The 19172-nt window shown below is 49.3% G+C and overlaps 1 protein-coding gene across 1 annotated transcript in view; it reads left to right on the top strand.

Annotated features, from left to right (window-relative positions):
• SLC24A3 (solute carrier family 24 member 3) overlaps positions 1-18076 on the top strand; it is a 430346-nt gene extending 412270 nt beyond the window's left edge. Inside the window, exons 14-17 of the mRNA XM_006077251.4 lie at positions 2886-3000; positions 4181-4293; positions 14761-14826; positions 16297-18076. Coding sequence (XP_006077313.2) covers positions 2886-3000; positions 4181-4293; positions 14761-14826; positions 16297-16446 — 444 coding nt within the window. The 3' untranslated portion in view covers positions 16447-18076. The remainder of the gene's footprint in view (positions 1-2885; positions 3001-4180; positions 4294-14760; positions 14827-16296) is intronic.
• Positions 18077-19172: the final 1096 nt, after the last annotated feature.

The following is a 19172-nucleotide window of genomic DNA, read 5'->3' as shown; positions in this document are numbered from 1 at the left end:
GTCTTACCGGGCACCAGCTAAGCAGTCTGCTTTCAGCTCCAGTGTGGTTGCCTTTGGTTCAGGCAGCAGGTGGGGTTCGTGTCTCCTCTGTGTTTGCCCATTTTCTTTGGACCTGTGGCTACCTGGGGAATGTCTTTTCACAGTGGGTCACAGGAATGCAGTAGGGAAAAGGCAAATATGGGGGCCTTCTGGGGCCTTGGCTTGAGATTTCCACCCAGCCTCCATCTGCCAAGTATCTGTGGAGTGGGGGACATACACCTGACCCGCTCTGGTGGGAAGGCCTGCAGGGTCACAGGCAGCCAGCCTGGAGGTAAGGTGGGAGGTATGAGAAGTGACACTCCATCCATCATAGTCACTCCCCATCTCAGCTCAGTTTCTTCAACCAGAAAATGAAGTCACTGAACCAAGTGAATGCTCAAGGTTCCCTTCTGAAGCTAAAACAATGATTCAAGAGTTGGCATTGATTGAGGGACCTTCGCTCAAAAGCATTTCTGCCCTAAAGCCATCCTAGGAAACCCAGAGTGCACTCACTGCCCATGCACGATGCTCATTTTTAACTGGGGAGTGGCCCTAATTCATTATAATTGGAAATGGGAAGAAATTAAAAACCATGACATATGTACATCTAATTGTGCTTGAGCATCAGGTAGAGATGAAATATAAATGCTGGAGAATTAAACTCAAAAGCTAAAAAAAGTTCTGAAAAGATTATTCTGAAAAGATCTAATTGTGCTTGAGCATCAGGTAGAGATGAAATATAAATGCTGGAGAATTAAACTCAAAAGCTAAAAAAAGTTCTGAAAAGATTATTTTGGAGGTAATAGCAAATGTGTAAACCTGACATAACTAATAACTAACTCATAATTACCCCTTGCCTTCAACATCACAGGCATACTTTTTTCAATCCAAATCGCATAGGCAGGGGTTTCTCCGTCATGCTGTGTCCATTACTATTTTTATTTGACCTTTTCGTTGGGTGCCAACTTTGGGGAATAGCATTGGTATCCCTGACCTCCAGGTGTCCAGTGGTTTTTCTCTGAAGTCCACTAACATGCAAAGTAGCTGACAGATCTTAGGCTCCCCCTCTTTCTGTTTGCCTCCTTCCACTCTGGGGGAGGTTCGGAGAAGCCCTGGGAAAGGGCCGGGAGTGAGGGGAGAACAGGAGAAACCCTTGAGACCTGGTACAGAGACCTGGAGAATCGCTTCCCAGCACGTTAGCCTCAGCTGTAACCATGGTAACCATAGGCACAGTGGGGACAGAGTCCTCTTCCTAGCTGGAGCCCCACGGAGCCAAACCAATTCGTGCAGGGACCCCACTGAGGGTGAGAACAGCAAAACACAGGTGAGCAGGATGCTTGCAGCTCCATTGCACAAAAGGCTCCAGAGCAGCCACAAGAAACTGCTGTGTTTCCGTGTCTCCCTTTCCTCCCTGGAGCATGGAAGGCAGAGAACCCAAGGCCACCACAAATCCAGTCCAGCACTGGGCAAAAATGAGACACACAGCCTCTGCTTGAAAGAGACCAAGCCAGGCATCCTAGCAGATTTAAATAACGTCCCCCAAACCTTTGGAGGGGAGGCCAGACTCCCATGCAGGGATCCTGGAGGAGCTGGCAGGAATGGGATACTGGCCACATGCCGTCTGCATTTCTTGCAGTTTTATAGAACGTGAGGGAGGGCGCATCCCACAATGACCTAACGTTTAGCTCCTGCATGTTGTCCTCTCCTGAGGCCAGGGCACCCAGAACGGGTCTCTTTCCATTCACTAACTTGTGCCACCCGCCCCTGGTCACTCCGTCCCACCCACTGCTGTCCTCCCAGTTTGCCCATCTGAAAACTGGGAGCCAGAATGAGCTCATTTGCAGAATAGAAGCATTGCCTTTGGTGTTGACTTAACCCCTCCCCCTGTGTACACAGAGGTGCTGCCCATGCCCACGGGCCTGCTCTCTGGGCAGGGGATGCCCCAAGGCCACTCGGAGAATGGAGATAACACCAGTAGGTATACCCTGGGGTTGTAGTGAGAGTTAAGTAAGTTACACTAAAAGTGCCAGAGTTCTAGGCAGGTGTAAGCCACCGTGGCAGAGAAGGCAATGGCAACCCACTCCAGTGCTCTTGCCTGGAAAATCCCATGGACGGAGGAGCCTGGTAGGCTGCAGTCCATGGGGTCACTAAGAGTCAACTGGACACGACTGAGCGACTTTACTTTCACTTTTCACTTTCATGCATTGGAGAAGGAAATGGCAACCCACTCCAGTGTTCTTGCCTGAAGAATCCCAGGGACGAGGGAGCCTGGTTGGCTGCCGTCTATGGGGCCGCACAGAGTCGGACACGAATGAAATGACTTAGCAGCAGCAAGCCACCGTGGAGTAGAGGGTGATGTGGGCAGATGATGTTCCCAAGCTGCCAGGAAGGGAGGAAAGGAATCGGCAGCTGACAGCTTTTCTTACTGGACTGGGTGGTGTTATTCAGCCCCCTCCCAACTCTTCATGCAGCCAACCTGAGACTTGGACAGTGGATTTCCTAGCACAGCATGGCAGCCATCCATTCTGGGTCCCCAGAAACATCCTGAGTTCAAAAACTGTCCCGCTGTTGCCTTTTTCCAGCAACTCTGTTTCTCTTCTCTCAGGCCGCCTGCCTCACCCAAAGGAACGTGGGGAAAAGGCCAGTCTTTGGTTGGAAAGCATGGGCTCTGTAACTCCACCTCTCTGTTCCCTGAGACATTCCTGGCCCTCTGTCTTTGACACGGAACACAGACTCTGCCCCTAGACCGCCCAGATTGCAGGCTCTTCAGCTTTGGTGACAGAGTCGACAGGCAGGCAGGGCTGGCATCGGCCCTCCACTCACTGCCTCTTCCTGCCTCCCTTCCCCTCCCCCAACCCCATTCCCAGGTCACGATCATCGGCTACACGCTGGGGATTCCTGACGTCATCATGGGGATCACCTTCCTGGCAGCTGGAACCAGCGTGCCCGACTGCATGGCCAGCCTCATTGTGGCCAGACAAGGTGGGGCCCACATGGGGAGGGCTGGGAAGGGAAGCCAGGCCTCCCTACTTAAGGGTTAGGGGGAGCTTGCATGGCAGTTACCAGGGCACCGCATCCCAGCTGTGCAGGAGCGCTGGCCACCTCAGTGCCAGGCTGGTCAGAAGGCTTCCTGGCATCAGAATAACAGGGAAACAAGCCAGAAGACCCACCCTCGAGCAAGGCAGAGACCCTTTCTATATACTAGATATACTATATACCTATATAGGTATACCATATACCCTTTCGTATACTAGGGTGTCCCCTCGTCCCCTCCAGGGTTGTATTGCTTCTATTATTAAAAATAGTAAGAAATACAGTGATGGCTGACATCTGCTGATGATAGCCCCACACTGAACAGAGCAATTTGTACACATGATCTTACTTAATTTAACAATTCTATGAATTAGGGGCAGTCATATACCCATTTCATGGATGAGGAAACTGAGCTTAGAGAGGATGGACCCCCATAGCCTAAGTGCCAGACGTTACTCTTCAGTGTGTGACAGACCCTTCCACCCTCAAAACCAAGATTACAGTCTACCCACCCCTGGGTGGAAGCCCCCCAGATGGCCATGTTCCTTCCAGCACCTACTCTTGTTTATGAACCTGATTTGTGCAGGAGGAGATTGGTTTTCAGCAAACAGTGTGTGGCTGCCACCCTTGGCAAAATGTCCTCCGCTGGTCCTCACAAAATTCTACTGGTTACACTATTTTCCTTAATGTTGCTCAGTTATTTAGAAGACTTGGATACGGCGTGGAGCAGATGGGTAATGTAATGACACTGAACTGTGCAGGTCAGTGAGCTCATGAGCCCTTTATAGACTGTTGAGTTTATTCCTTTCCACAGAATGGTTCAGAATTTTTGCAACCAGATTTAGTTTTTTGAATTACATTTAACCAATGATCATATTTGAAGTAAAGCTCAGCAGTTCAATAGAATGTGTATTTCATTCTATTTATTGAAAATACATATTCAATGACTATTTTATAATTGGAATCATCCTATAGTGATGGATGGTCCAGGACAGACCCGAGCACCTGGGCTGGCCCACCTGCCCACCAGGTCTCTGGCTGTCAGACCAGGGGCTGGAGAGAGTCTTCAAAGGCCGGGGCACCCCCCAGGGACCACCTTCCTCACTCCAGTGACCTCTTGTCCTTGCAGGCATGGGGGACATGGCCGTGTCCAACTCCATCGGGAGCAATGTTTTTGACATCCTCATTGGGCTCGGTCTCCCCTGGGCACTGCAGACCCTGGCTGTGGATTACGGATCCTATGTAAGTGGAATTTTCTCCCTGGTGACCTCGGCCACTGGGACTATGTCTCAGGGCAGAGGAGGTGTGGAAAAACTCGCATTGAGAGGAAACAAATTCTCCTGGCCAAGTCTTCTCAAGGTCAGGCCCACGTGGGGACATTCAGGACTCGAGAGCAGACGGAGCTGTTCCAAGCTTCGGGAAAGGGTCAGATGGTAAATACTTTGGGCCCCGTGGCCTAGATGGTCTCCGTCACAGTCGTCCTCAGCTCTGCCGTGTTGGCCTGAAGGCAGCAACAGGTGATGGCGGGTCAATAAACGTGGCTGTTTCAGTCCGACTTTTTGTATAGAAACTGACATTTGAATTTCGTATGACTTTCACATGTCGTGACACATTATGATTCTTTTCAAAACTTTTCAACCAATGAAAAATGTAAAAATCCTTCTTCACTCATGGACTCTGCAAAAACAGCAGAGGAGCCAGATTTGGCCCACAGGCCCTAATTTGCCAACCCTTGCTCTGCGGATTTGTTTTGCATGCAAAATATTTTATTCTGAAGGGAAGGACACAAAGTACACAACGCTATCTCTGCCAGGGATCTGGTGACCGTCACACTCCGCAGTGACGGCCCCACGATCTTTCTCAAGACCAAGCCAACTCTGACTCCAGGTGGATTTGCAGATGGGGACTTGGGAGTTCCAGCTAGATGTCAGTGCTCTTCCCCAGCCTGCCAAAGTGTTCCCCCTCTGCTAAGGGGCACTTCTGTCCCAGACACTGTCCAGAGATGGAGGGAGAAACTGCAGTTAGAGGTTTCTCTCTGTGTCAGGGAGGAAAAAAAGGATGACGCCTCTGCGATATTCATACCCAACCCAGTGTTGGTGCTTCTCTGAACATGTCACTGAGCGTGCTTTAGTCTATCTGTGTAATATGTTATAGGTAAGTGTGTTTTCCAAAGAAAATATCGTGGCTCATTTATCAGATGATGGTTGTTTCCAAGTTGCTTCCCTCGCAGCTGTTTCAAGTAGGGAGAGTGTGTCCATTGAAATTTCTAAACACATGGTGAGAAAGGCCATACATGTTTGGTTCATGCGAATCTACCTGTTGGCAGGAAGATTTCACCAGAGAGTTAAGATAAGCACAAGACATTGGAAGGAAGCATTATGTGTCCTAAGGAGCTGAGATCTCTTCTCTGCTGTCTGTGAAATTGGGAGACGATGTGGTGACAAAGGAGGGTCTGGGAAAGCTCCTTACAAGAGGTGACTGTGAGTTGAAGTCTGAATAACTAGAGAAGAGGCCGTCATGGAGAAACTGGGGCAGGGCAGAGCAAAAGCATTCCAGGCAAAACGAACAGCTGTGCAAAGGCCCTGAGGCAGACATGCACTCGGCCTGCTGGAGAACAGGAAGGGGCCCCATGTAAGTGGAACGGAGCAAGCCTGGGGGCATGTGGCCTAGATGCCATGCAGGGCAGACCATGTGGGTGCTCTTAGTTAATCAAAAATGACATTCAAACTGATGAGATACATAGATTTACATAATGACGTTTTCGATGGCTTTTATGAAATTCAGCTGCATGAGTTTTTTTTTTTTTAACTGTGTTTTAGTCAATCTTACTTTAATTACCAGAGGACTAAACATTCTTTTTCACATGTATTGGCCTTTTAGATTCTTCCTTCAGATAATTATCTCTTTATGCCCTTTACCCAATTCTCCATTAGAGGGTAATGGTTTTTTGTGTGTGAGTTGATTTTTTTTTTCATCTTTCCCCATATTGTTGTTTTTTTTTTAATTTATTTTATTGGACTATAGTTGATTTACAGTGTTGTGTTAGTTTCTGATGTACAGCAAAGTGATTCAATTATACATCTATATGCATTTTCTTTTTCATATTCTTCCCCATAAATCACACATTCCCACCTACATGTAAGGGGGCTCCAGGTCATTTATGGAGCTGGCTACTCAGGAAGGGGAGGAGACATGAATAAGTCCTGAGGTCCGGGGTGCCAGGTTGAGAGTGAAGTCCAGACAGGAGGGACCTGCAGGATAACCTCCTACTGGGGCTGTAGAGCGGCCACGGTCCACAAGTGCCCCGCTATTGTAGGGTCTGTCTCTCTGCCATCCCAAGCTGCCCCCTCCACTCCCTTTCATCCAGCCTCTGAGCTCCTTTTCCTGGGTCACGTGTGGACCGCCTCCCTTCTGGGTAATACATCCTTTTCTGTACTTCAACTGAGAACAGTATTTTCCATTTAAGCCTCGCTAGTTCCTTTCAATACAAGTCACCTTGACTCTGTTTTGCCATTCCCAAAATAATCTCCTGGGTTTTTCCAACAGTCCACAAATTAAACTTTCCTTTTTTTAGTCCTTTTTTCTGATTATAAAAGTAACTTATGATCTTCACAGAAAATTTGTTGTTGTTGTTCAGTCGCTCAGTCGTGTCTGACTCTTCACAACCCCATGGACTGCAGCACTCCAGGCTTCCCTGTCCTTCACCATCTCCCGGAGCTAATTCAAACTTATGCCCTTTAAGTCAGTGATGCCATCCAACCATCTCGTTCTCTGTCGTCCCCTTCTCCTCATGTCTTCAATCTTTCCCAGCATCAGGGTCTTTTCGAGTGAGTCGGCTCTTCACATCAGGTGGCCAGAGTTTCAGCATCAGTCCTTCCAATGAATACTCAGGGTTGATTTCCTTTAGGATTGACTGGTTTGATCTCCTTGCAGTCCAAGGGACTCTCAAGAGTCTTCTTCAACATCACGGTTCAAAAGCATCAGTTCTTCAGTGCTCAGGCTTCTTTATGGTCCAGCTCGCACATCCATACGTACTACTGGAAAAACCATAGCTTTGACTATATGGACCTTTGTCAGCAAAGTGATGTCTCTGCTTTTTAATACGCTGTCTAGGTGTGTCATAGCTTTTCTTCCAAGTCATAGAAAATTAGAGAAACTTTAACTAGAGAATTCTAATCAGGGAAAACTCTGGAGCAGAGCCTGCCCAGTTGAACTTTCAGCAGTGATGGAAATGTTCCAGCCATGGAATGTGGAATACAGTCAGCCTCTAGTCCCATGAGACATTCAAGCACTTGACATGTGGCTGGAACAAGACCGACTTTGTCCGACAGTCATTTACCCACACTGGTTCCCTACTGCCGGAGCCTGAGTGTGAGACCTTGTCCACTTGGCGTTTGCCATCCATGCAGCAGGACCTTGTTTAAATAGAGAATACATTTTATTTCCTCAATTGTAGGGATGAGCATTCCTCATACATCAGTAGCTCCTGAGAGTGTTGCTGTATTTCAGCCCAGTTAAATAATGTACATTCATGGTGGTGATTCTCAGACATCCAGAAAAAGTTAGGAGTAAAATCCCACAGGTATTGGTGCAGCTCAAACAGCCACTGCCCGCAGCTGCAGTAAGAGGTGAGTCTACCGCAGTTTCCATCTGCATGTCAGAGGAACCACTCTGGATCCTTCCGTGAAGGTGACCCATTTGTCCACGCCCTGGTCCCTCCAGAGCTTCCAGTGGGCCCTCTGGGCCAGCCCCCAACACCCAGCCACACTGTAGGGGCATGTGTAACTTCAAGCCAAGATGCAGAAGTTGCTCGGAAAGCTAATTTCAGGCTCATGGAAAAGCAAATTTAGAGGCTTATTGGTCTTGAATGTTTAGTCTTCCCTCATGTCCGCCTCCAGCTTTTTCCAGGACAGAGTGTTCCTTCTGAAGAGGACAGTCAGGGGCCTCCACCTGTTAGCATTTCAGTGACCCCATGACATCTTCCTGTCTCTCTGATATCAGTACTCAGTGGCTTGTGTGGATTTAATGGCTTCCCCACCCTCGCAAGCGAGCTGCTACGGTTCTGAAGCCATTTTTCCATCTCGCCTAGATGGATTTCCAGGTCATGATTACTGGATAATTACCACTGAGACAGCTGTTTTCTGCAAAGTATTAGGTTCAGGCATCTGACAGCAAGGAAGGAAGGCAGTTGCACAGATTTTGACATTTCTCAGTACTTGTGTCTTGCTCAGAAGCCAGCTAGCTACTTAAGTGCCCCCAGTAATAGCTATTTCTAAAAGTCGGTTTGGAAAATGAGTACTTCTTATTCCATTTCGGTGATAAGTCTCTCCCACCTGCTCCCACCAAACTAAGAAAGTCACCAGGCAGGCTCCAGGCAGCTAAGGCAAAATCTAGATTTCTGAGCTGGGGCTTAGAAACATAAAAGAACCCTAAGAAGCAGCAAACGGGGCAGCAAGGGAGTCTGTCTTTCCCTCTCTCCAAGCAAGAGTCCACTTTATTTCAGAATCCATGGAGGTAAAAAGAAGTGATTGGAAGCATTCTCCCCACCACACCTCTGTCTAGGTCACTCTTCTACTCAGACACGAATTGACTGCCTTCTCTGTGCTGAGCTGGTAGCCGTCGCTGGGGCTGCCTCAGTGAGCCAGACAGACACTGTCCTGTGCTCCTGGGGCCCCAGCCACTGGGAGGGCATGACCACACAGTGTGACCCCTGCCCTCCTGAGAGCTGGCCATGCAGCATTCAGGGCAGCACGTGGCGCTGTGTGCAGGGGCCAGGGCACCTGGATGCACGTGAGGAAATGATCCTTACCCTGAGAAACTGAGATTATCAGAAGCAAAGCAGGTGAAGGTGAAAGGCTTTTTCTAAGCAAAGGAACAGCTAGTAGAAGACCCAAGATACGAGAATGTTCCAGGCACTGAAGGACCTGAGGACAGTTCCTCTGCTCTGGGGGTGTAGTAGGGGGGTGTGGGATGGACAGGGATGAGTGGCAGGGGTGAACTGGAGCCCAGAGAGGCCATGTGGGCAAGGACACTGAGAGCCATGGTCGTGGGGACAAGGAAGGGGGTGGTGTGATTGTCCGACCTTTGAGGAAAAGAATTCTAGCTGTAGTGTGGGGAAAGGGTTAGTTCAGTTCAGCTCAGTTGCTCAGTCAAGTCTGACTCTTTGTAACCCCATGGATTGCAGCATCCCAGGCTTCCCTGTCCATCACCAAGTCCTGGATCTTACTCAAACTCATGTCCATCGAGTCGGTGATGCCATCCAACCATCTCATCATCTGTCATACACTTCTCCTCCTGCCTTCAATCTTTCCCAGCATCAGGGTCTTTTCAAATGAGGCAGTTCTTCACATCAGGTAGCCACAGTATTGGAGTTTCAGCTTCAGCATCAGTCCTTCCAATGAATATTCAGGACTGATTTCCTTTAGGATGGACTGGTTGGATCTCCTTGCTGTCCAAGGGACTTTCAAGAGTCTTCTCCAACACCACAGTTCAAAAGCATCAATTCTTCTGCACTCAGCTTTCTTTATAGTCCAACTCTCACATCCATACATGACTATTGGAAAAACCATAGCTTCGACTAGACAGATCTTTGTTGGCAAGTAATGTCTCTGCTTTTTAATACACTTTTCATAACTTTTCTTCCAAGGAGCAAGTGTCTTTTAATTTCATGGCTGCAGTCACCATTTGCAGTGATTTTGGAGCCCCCCAAAAAATAATGTCTGCCACTGTTTCCACTATTTCCCCATCTATTTGCCCTGAAGTGATGGGACCAGATGCCATGATCTTAATTTTCTGAATGTTGAGCTTTACGCCAACTTTTTCACTCTCCTCTTTCACTTTAATCAAGAGGCTCTTTAGTTCTTCTTCGCTTTCTTTCATAAGGGTGGTGTCATCTGCATATGTGAAGTTTTTGATATTTTTCCCGGCAATCTTGATTCCAGCTTGTGCTTCATCCAGTCCAGCGTTTCTCATGATGTACTCTGCATATAAGTTAAATAAGCAGGGTGACAATATACAGCCTTGATGTACTCCTTTCCCAGTTTGGAACCAATCTGATGTTCTATGTCCAGTTCTAACTGTTGCTTCTTGACCTGCATACAGATTTCTCAAGAGGCAGGTCAGGTGGTCTGGTATTCCCATCTCTTGAAGAACTTTCCACAGTTTGTTGTGATCCACACAGTCAAAAGCTTTGGCATAGTCAATAAAGTGGAAATAGATGTTCTTCTGGAACTCTCTTCCTTTTTTGATGATCCAACAGATGTTGGCAATTTGATCTCTGGTTCCTCTGCCTTTTCTAAATCCAACTTGAACATCTGGAAGTTCACAGTTCATGTACTGTTGAAGCCTGGCTTGGAGAATTTTGAGTATTACTTGGCTAGCATATGAGATGAGTGCAATCATGTGGTAGTTTGAGCATTCTTTGGCATTGCCTTTCTTTGGGATTGGAATGAAAACTGACCTTTTCCAGTCCCATGGCCACTGCTGAGTTTTCCAGATTTGCTGGCATATTGAGTGCAGCACTTTCACAGCAACATCTTTCAGGATTTGAAATAGCTCAACTGGAATTCCATCACCTCCACTAGCTTTGTTCATAGTGATGCTTCCTAAGGCCCAGTTGACTTCGCATTCCAGGATGTCTGGCTCTGGGTGGATGATCACACCATTGTGGAGCCAGACATGACAGAGGGCAGCCAGACCAGTTATGAAGCATTTGTAGGAAAAACAGAATATGTGACCTGGGGGAGAGAGCCCCCAGGGGAGCCAGGGTGGGAGTGCATATTTAAGCGACAGGATCCAGGGTTGTGCTTAGAACCAGATGAGGTGTGATGTGTCTGAGGGTCATCCTGGTGGAGACATCAGGCAGACAGTGAGATAAATTCAGAGGCAAGACCTCTGACAGTCAAGAGCGTTGCTATGGGTTTTTAAGCATAAAGCTCATACAGGGAGTAAGTGTAAACAGAGAAGAGAACCATGACCATACCCTGATGTCAAGTAGTGAGAAAACCATTCAGGGAAGGAGGCTGGGGGTGGTCAGCCAGAAAGGGCAAGGATGAGGAGACTGTTTCCAGAAAGACTGGCCACATGGAGGAAGGCTCTTCCCAAGGTCCTCCTTCCAATGCCGCTGTCCTCCAGCTGTCACCTCCTCCGAGAAGCCACCCAGCCATGTCCACTGCCTCTGCAGTCACATGGTGGGGGTGGGGTGTCATCTTCCCTCACCCTCTGAGAGCAAAGATGTGTCCGACTCAGCCAGTGCACCCAGAACCTACCAGTCAGTTCTCAATGCTACCACGTCTTCCTTCTCGAGGAAGAATGTTCTCGAGGATAAACATTCTTGAGTCGATCTTCTGGTATGCAGTTTCTGTTCCAGTTGCCAGGCCAGTTTTTCTTTTTCTGCAAACCCTGCCCAACCCCAGGGCAGCTACATGGAGCCCTTCCCCACTCCACTCTCAGTGAGGCCACATGGGCAGCTTGCACTTGACCTTGGCAGGAATACTGACACCATGGAAACCAGGAAAATGCAGAAACTATTCCCAGGGCCTGGCCACGGGCTGTTCCCACAGACCTAGTGGGGTAACTGGGGATCGTCTGGGGGCTTCACAATGAATGGTTCTTCTCAAGGCTGTTCTGACAAGGCCCTAGGGGCTGCAATGACTCCACCCAATCCCCTTAAGGTGAATCTTGCTCTTTAGATTTTAGGAAAAATGAGGTGATATTTGGGGGGAGATAGGGTCTTTCCTGGGTCACCAAGGCCTGAAGTAGATTCAGTCTCACCATCAAAGTTTTAGATCCCTCCCAAAACCACTCTATTCTGAAGATGAGAATGGGGTGAGGACTTTATTCCGGGTGTGGGGGGCGGGGGGGACCCAGTAGGGGGTGGGCAGGTGTGACCAGAGAGGTGGGTGGTGGCTCTTCCAGGGCTTGAGGAGGAGCCTCAGACACAGACCACAGATGCCAGTGTGGGCTCCAGGGAGTCAGGTGGTCCCACCAAGATGGTAAGGGGCCCAGAGGTGAGCATAGAGAATTCTTAGCAGGTGGAGAAAGCCCTGGCTTTTCTCCTGTGCCCTGCAAGGTGCATTGAAGAGTTTAGAATTTTCAGGCTGAAACCTGACTCTAAGTGCAGACGTGACCCCTTACCAGCTCCCTGACCTTGTGTAATACTGCGATTTGTAGTAAGAAATTTATGTTTGGTCTTTTTTTCTAGCACAGAGCTCCTAAAAGCCTCAGAATTATCTTTTTATGTGAATGAGGTGACTTTAGGATAGCTCCTAAGGATGGAGCTGGTTGGCAGGAGAACCAACCCCTGTGGTTTGAGGGCTGGAACTTTGCTTCCCAATGCTGTGAACTCTGGGGCAGAGAGAGGGGCTGGAAGTCCCTCAGTCAGCAGCAGCTGTAGATTTAATCAGTTGTGCCTCTGTAACGAGGCCTCCGTAAAAGTCCCAAAACGACGGGGTTCAGAGAACTTCTGGGAACACGTGGAGATGCAGGGACAGTGGGCCCCAAGAAGCCTGGAACCCTGAGCCTTTTCCCTCACCTCGCCCTGCACGTCTCGTCCATCTGAGTCACATCATGTTTTAATAACCCAGTGATGTAGTAAGGAAAGGGTTTCTGAGCTCTGTGAGCCCTCCAGCAAACCAACCTAACCCAAGGAGGGGGTTCCTTTTTGGAACTTCTGTGTGAACCTCAGATCTATAACCTGCTCATCAGAAGCACAAGTGACAACCTGGACTTGTACCTGCATCTCCAGTAGGGGTGGGGGATACAGCCTTGCAGGGCTGAGCCCTAGCCTGTGGGATCTGATGGTGCCTCCAGGTAGGTAGTGTCAGATGAAGGACACCAAGCTGGTGTCGCAGAATTGCTTGGATGGGTGGGGAAACCTGCACCACACACACACACACATGTACACACAGTGTGAGCTGAGTCTTACGCACACACACACACACACACGTACACACAGTGTGAGCTGAATCTTACACACACACGCGTGCACACACACACACACACACTATGGGGAAACCCCCACCACATACACATACACACACACACACAGTGTGAGCTGAGTCTTACTGGGGCTAAGGGCTTCACTTCCTGGAGCCTCAGCTGTCTCACCTTTACAGGCAGCTCAGGACACCTCGAGGAGCTGCCGCGAGAACTCAGTGCAGCCCGTGTGTGGTCACGCACTCCGGGGAGAAAGCTGTGTTCCAGTGCTTCTCTTCGGTCGGCTCATTCACTTTCTGACCTCATGCCACTGTTCAAGGAAAGCCCCCCACCCTGTGATGTTATATAGCGTAAAGTCCCAGCTGGATGTATCCATTTGGAACCCAAGCCTAAGCAAGTGTTCAAACCACTCAAGTTAGAAAATGCAAAGTGACAACCACATGTGTTCCGAGTTATAAACCAATTAGCGAAAATCCAGGGGCTTCTTGTTTTTCCTAAAAGAATTTGCTGGTCGGGTGGAGCTGACCTCAAAACATACAGAGATTTTAAACTGCAATGTGGGGGAAGTCAGAGTCTTTGAGGCTGGAGGTTCAGGTCCTTAAATAAAGGGTATAGGATTCAGGGTGCTGTTTTATGAGCCACATGCATGCAGGAAATTGGGGGTGATGCAGTCTCTGTGTGCATTTGCACTAAAAGACACATCCGTGGAGCCTAAATTCCTGTTGACTCAGGAACCAGCCAGCCTCCTGTTTCCTCTCTAGCAACTGCCAAGAGGGAATTGGAGGATGAAAATTCATAGTTTCGAAGGCAAGAAATAAAAACAACGGTAAATGTCAAGGCTGAACAATCCGAGTGTGTTGCCTGCTCTCAGAAGGGCATTGCCATGGGGACCGTCTGCCTTTGCACTTCCTGGGCCTTGCATCTGTGAGGCAGGAGCAGGGGATGCTGGTTTAGGTCCACACTGCACAGTTGAGGTTCCAAGTCTTATCTAGAGGTGAGAATGGTTGGTGAGATTGTCTGGCTTAGCAAGACCCCAAGAAACTGGTTTTTTACGGGGATAAGACTTACTGCCCTTGAACTTCCATGGTGACCCAGTGGTTAAGACTCTGTGCTTCTGTTGCTGAAAGCACAGGTTCTGATCAGGGAACTAAGACTATGTGTGCCTCATGGGAAGTTGCACTGGACAGGGCTCCTAAGAATTCCAGAAATTGTTGTTTGTATTTTTTTTAATCTTCAAAGTTTGCCTGTTAACCCCACTGTGTTACTGTGGAAAACAAACAAAACATCAGCAATTGAATGTTAACTCTTCTTTGCCTGTTCAAAATAGCAACCCTCACTCACCACTTCCCATCAAGTTCAGGTGAAGGTCACAGACATTTGAATGCAAAAGAGATTAAAAAGTTTAGTCATATTTTTCAAAATATTGCTCTCATGACCCACGTTATTAAATTTACCCTAAACGTTGTGTGTCGGGAAATCGGAAGCTCCCTGGAAGTCAAGTTCCCCAGTAAATAAGAATCAGGCCATGCCGGATGGAGAATTCAAGTGGCCACGGGGCAGTCAGCAAATACCGCTGCTGGAGGGGGAAGGGATGGGGCTGAGGGTGGGCCAGGCCAGGGTGCCCCCTGGGTGTCGAGGAAAGCGCCAGTGGGAACACTGCAAAGCTGCCATTTGCCCTCCATCCTGGAGGAGGGTCTTGGCCTCACTAGAATTTACCACCCCACACTTGGCAGATGTTTTGGGAGCCTAACTCTGTGTCATCCTCTCTTACAGATTCGGCTGAACAGCAGGGGGTTGATCTACTCCGTGGGCTTGCTCCTGGCCTCCGTCTTCGTCACGGTGGGTCTGCAGCTCTCTCCACTCTCCAGTCCCCACCTCTCCCCCCATCCCCTTGGGTTCTCTGGCTACAGAGTCTGTTTGGACACCAGATGGGCTTGGCCTCCTGGTGGATAGGGACAGTCAGCCTCAAGGTTGTCCCGTCTCGTGGCTGTGTCCTCCACAAATGGATCCTGGCAACCCACGAGAAAGCCTCCCTTTCTGAAAGGAGCCAGCCTCCTCTCAGAAGCACAACCTGTCTCATGTCAAACACAAACATTTATCAAAAGCAATAGGGGGAATCCCACTTTTTCTGCAAGATGAGGCTACAGAAGGTTATATTCCAATTAATTGACTATTCCAGGTTCCTAAACATCTCCATAAGTCCATGGATGTGACCAACACCCAAAGACTGAGGACAGACTTGCTGGACAGTGAATGCACTCTGATGCCACTGCACTGCCTTGGCCATCCAACCACTTGCATAATGTACTGTTCCAACTAAGTTGACACCTTTGGTGGGAGCGAGTTCACACCACCATGTGGACTGACCCACCTGCCCCAAGTGTCTGATAGCGTACATGTATGCTACTGAATTTCCATCATAGGAAATGCAATGTGTTTTTTCCTGAATTGTTGAGGAACTATTTGTTGAATTACACCTGTCATGAGAACATACATAGGTAGAGAATGGGAATTCACAAGGGCAGGAGAGGTCATTTCCAGGACCAGCATGCAACTCCAACGCCAAGATTTTATCAAACCAAATACTGCCTTACACAATAGTGAAAACCCATCTATTCATTCTTTTTAGGAGGTTCTTCAGGTTGGTATGACTTAGGATTATTATGCTTGTAACCGCCACACAGGTGCTTACTGCGGGAATTTCCCCATCTGGAGCTCACCACACTCCAATAGGTGGTCACTGATATCAGCCCCATTATAGAGACTGACAAGTGAGGCCTGTAGGGACCTTGTGTCTGACCTCGGAGTGCCAGCTGGCTTGCCGGTGCACTGCGTCGCCAGATGCTGTGGCTGGGCATTCCTGGGACAGGGTCTCACCACTGCCCCTCTGCCCTGGAGGGCTGTTGAAGGACTGAAACGAAGTTAGGTCTGGGACGAGAAGCAAGTTCCAATATCTGAAGTTTTCAGTGCCGAACTGATATCCCAGGGGCTAGGTCAGAACAGCTGGTTCAGGAGGAAGCCCATGCTGGAGACACCAGGACATAGACGGGATTTAGAGCCAAGGAGTCGGATGAGATCCCCCTGGGAGTGAGCGTAGGTGGAAGAGAGAGGCCGAAGTGTGAGTCCCGGTGCCCCGGACAGTCAGAGCTCAGGATGCTGGGGACGGAGCCGCAAGAGGAACACATAGGGAGCCGTCAGAGCGGCCGGAGGGAAACCCGGTGCGCATGCGGGGTCTGGGACGCGGTGGAGGAGGGGCTTCGTAACCCAGGAGGGTCCCCACGCCCTCTGACCCTGCTCTGTGCCTCGCAGGTGTTTGGCGTCCACCTGAACAAGTGGCAGCTGGACAGGAAGCTGGGATGCGGGTGCCTTTTCCTATACGGCGTGTTCCTGTGCTTCTCCATCATGACGGAGTTCAACGTGTTCACCTTTGTGAACCTGCCCATGTGCGGGGACCACTGACCCGCGGCCGCGCCCAGCTCGGCCCCTCCTTCTGTGCAATACAAGCGGGCGCCCGAGTCCGCCTCCGCGCTGCCCGCAGGCCTCCGCCCCCCTCGACTCCTCCTGGGCCCTGCCCCTACCCACTCTACCCTCCACCGCCTCCCGACCGGCCAATCCCGGACCCCCACCCCGACTCCAGCTCTGCCCTCCTCCACGTGAAGACTCCCGACCTCCGCGTGAATTTTCAAGCCCCATTTTTGAACAGTGACTGATATTCTAGAAAAACTGGCTGCTAACTGGCCCGCGCCAGGCAAACTTAGTATATATCCCTCCTCCTTTTTTAAGTTATTGGATGGAAGACCGGCCTAATGTATGAGCCGAGACTGTGGAGAAGAGAGAGGAGAGGGTCCACGCGTGACAGGGAGCGTTTGGGATTCTCCTTAATTTGGGGGCTGATTTCTAGGTTCCTGAGTCTGGGGGTTTGGTTTGAGGGCTCCCCCCTTTTCTTCTTTTCCTTCCAGAGATGGTGACTTTTTTCCTCGCATCTTCTCTCACCGGGCTCTGGATCCTCACTGATCCACTGGACGTCCCAGCTGCGTCCTCTGGGGTCGAGGCCCAGGTGCGTTGGAGCTTGTGTGGATTTAGTGCCCATCAGAGGAGCGGCTGGAGAGGCCCCTGGATAAGCTCCTTCTCGTCACACCCGGGGGCCTGCCCTGAGGCCCTGGGTTTTCTAGGAAGAAGACAGCTGCCCGCCTGTCCATTCTGACCATCACTCTCTCCCCAGTTCTTTCTAGCCTCTCAAGCAATAGTTGAAGCCTGCCTGCCCGGGTTAACCTCTCCATCCTGAGCACCAGGCAGCCGGCACGGCAGTGCCTCCCGCCTGAGACTCTGAGACTGCTCTTGGTTTGGTGTTTGGCGGGGCACGGAGTCTGACCCGGAGGCAGGAGTTGCAGACACTGGTTTCTCGGGAAGTGGAGAAGCGCACTTTGCACAGACACCGCCCCTCGTACTGAGTACACTGGACCCTGACTGCTGGCTCGAGGGCCAGCGTCTCCTCCCAGTCGCCACGCCCAGCTGCCCCAGCGCCCCGCTCCCTTCCCCGGGGGGTGGGGAGGGGACACAGGAAGGAGGAACGGAACTGACACCTTGGAAACGCAGAATGTGTTGGATGCAGACTCACTCAAGGGCGTGTTACTGCGGATGTTGCTGCCAATCGCTGCTCAGCAGCTCTGCTAGGTTCTGTCCGATGCTGAATTACTCCGCAGACAACTCCACCGAGTTGAGACCCACCCATGCTTGTTCACTTGTATTTATTGAAACTGTGGATTCTCGCCCCGTGCTGCCCCATGTATTTACTTTAAGCACTGATCACCTATTCATTCGGTATGGTTTTCCCCTTCCCCTGTACACACTCTGGTATGAATTGTAAAAATAACCTGCTACAAATGGGTTGAATGTTTCTGTCGCTGGTGCCCACCGAGGCCAGCCTTGGCCGAGGGGCACCTGCTGGCCGGAGGAGCGGGAGAGGGAATCACCACTTCGGGCTTTCTGAGCTGAGACACACTTATGGATTCTGTTACACATTTTGCACTGGTTTTACGGAGATTGTTTTCTTGGACGGATAGTGTAAAATAAACTTCTCTGTTCTGTATCTTTCCTTGAGCAGTTTCCTCTTTGCTTTCTCCCTGGAGTGAGGAGGACACAGGGAAGGTGAAAAGACGGTGTCATCGAATGTTTACTGTTTCTTGGTTGACGCCTCTGGGAATCTGGTCAGTGTCTGGCAGATTGCAGGTATGAAGTGACAAATCTTGGGTCCCCTCTGAATCTTGAAGGTTCTCTACTAGGCCTGTCATTCTTAGGATACGTGCGACGATGTGTTAGGAATTCTTTCAGCTGGACATAACAGGAAGAGCATTCCAGAGTTGACAGTGATGTCCAGCAGGGCTCAAGTCACCCTCCTGTCTGATTTTAGTAGATTTCAGTTGTGAAAATTAAGACTTCCCCAAGGTGGTTCCTTAAGAAGGAAAGAAAGTAATACATAATAAGCCATATTCTGCATGACTCTCAAGAAATCATTATCAGGGGACTTCCCTGGCAGTCCAGTGGTTAAGACTCCATGCTTCTACTGCTGGGGCTGGGGGTTCCATCCCTGGTTGGGGAACTAAGATCCCACATGCCGTGAGGTGCAGCCAAACAAACAAAAGTCATTACAAGGATCTAAAAGTAGACCGAGAGGAGCAAACAAGCCAAGTTTCCACCTGAACCTCAATATAATTGTTTTATAGGAATCAGAAGAAAAATAGCTGGTAATTCACAGTTCCAAATTTATTTTTAAAAATCTCTTCCCAGGTGGTGGGAAAATACTAGGAACTTAGCTTTGTCTTGAGTGTTTACGTCTAAAAGTGTTTTATTCCTATATTGGTGCTTTTTATAAATACACGGTATTATATACCATATATTACCAGGGTATTACCATAATGTGGATTGGTGCTTTTATGTTAAATATTCTGTCATACTGGTCTTGATTAGTTTTAGTCTTAGTCTTAAGCAAAGACATTTGATCCAAAGCCTGTTTTTTTTTGTCGTTTTGTTTTTGTTTTTTTTACACATTTGCTGTGAAACCTTGAGAAACCATAGTTCCAGGCTAAATGTCTCAGAGAGGAAATTCTGGGACTGGTTGTTTCCATGTTTCATGCACCATGATTGCTGACCTAGGAACTGGGCAGGGTTCCTTTCTGAAATGAGCC

This window comes from Bubalus bubalis, chromosome 14 (assembly GCF_019923935.1).
Source record: "Bubalus bubalis isolate 160015118507 breed Murrah chromosome 14, NDDB_SH_1, whole genome shotgun sequence".
Lineage (NCBI taxonomy): Eukaryota > Metazoa > Chordata > Mammalia > Artiodactyla > Bovidae > Bubalus > Bubalus bubalis.
Note: the sequence above shows the minus strand (reverse complement) of the source record. Positions and strands in the feature narration are given on the sequence as shown.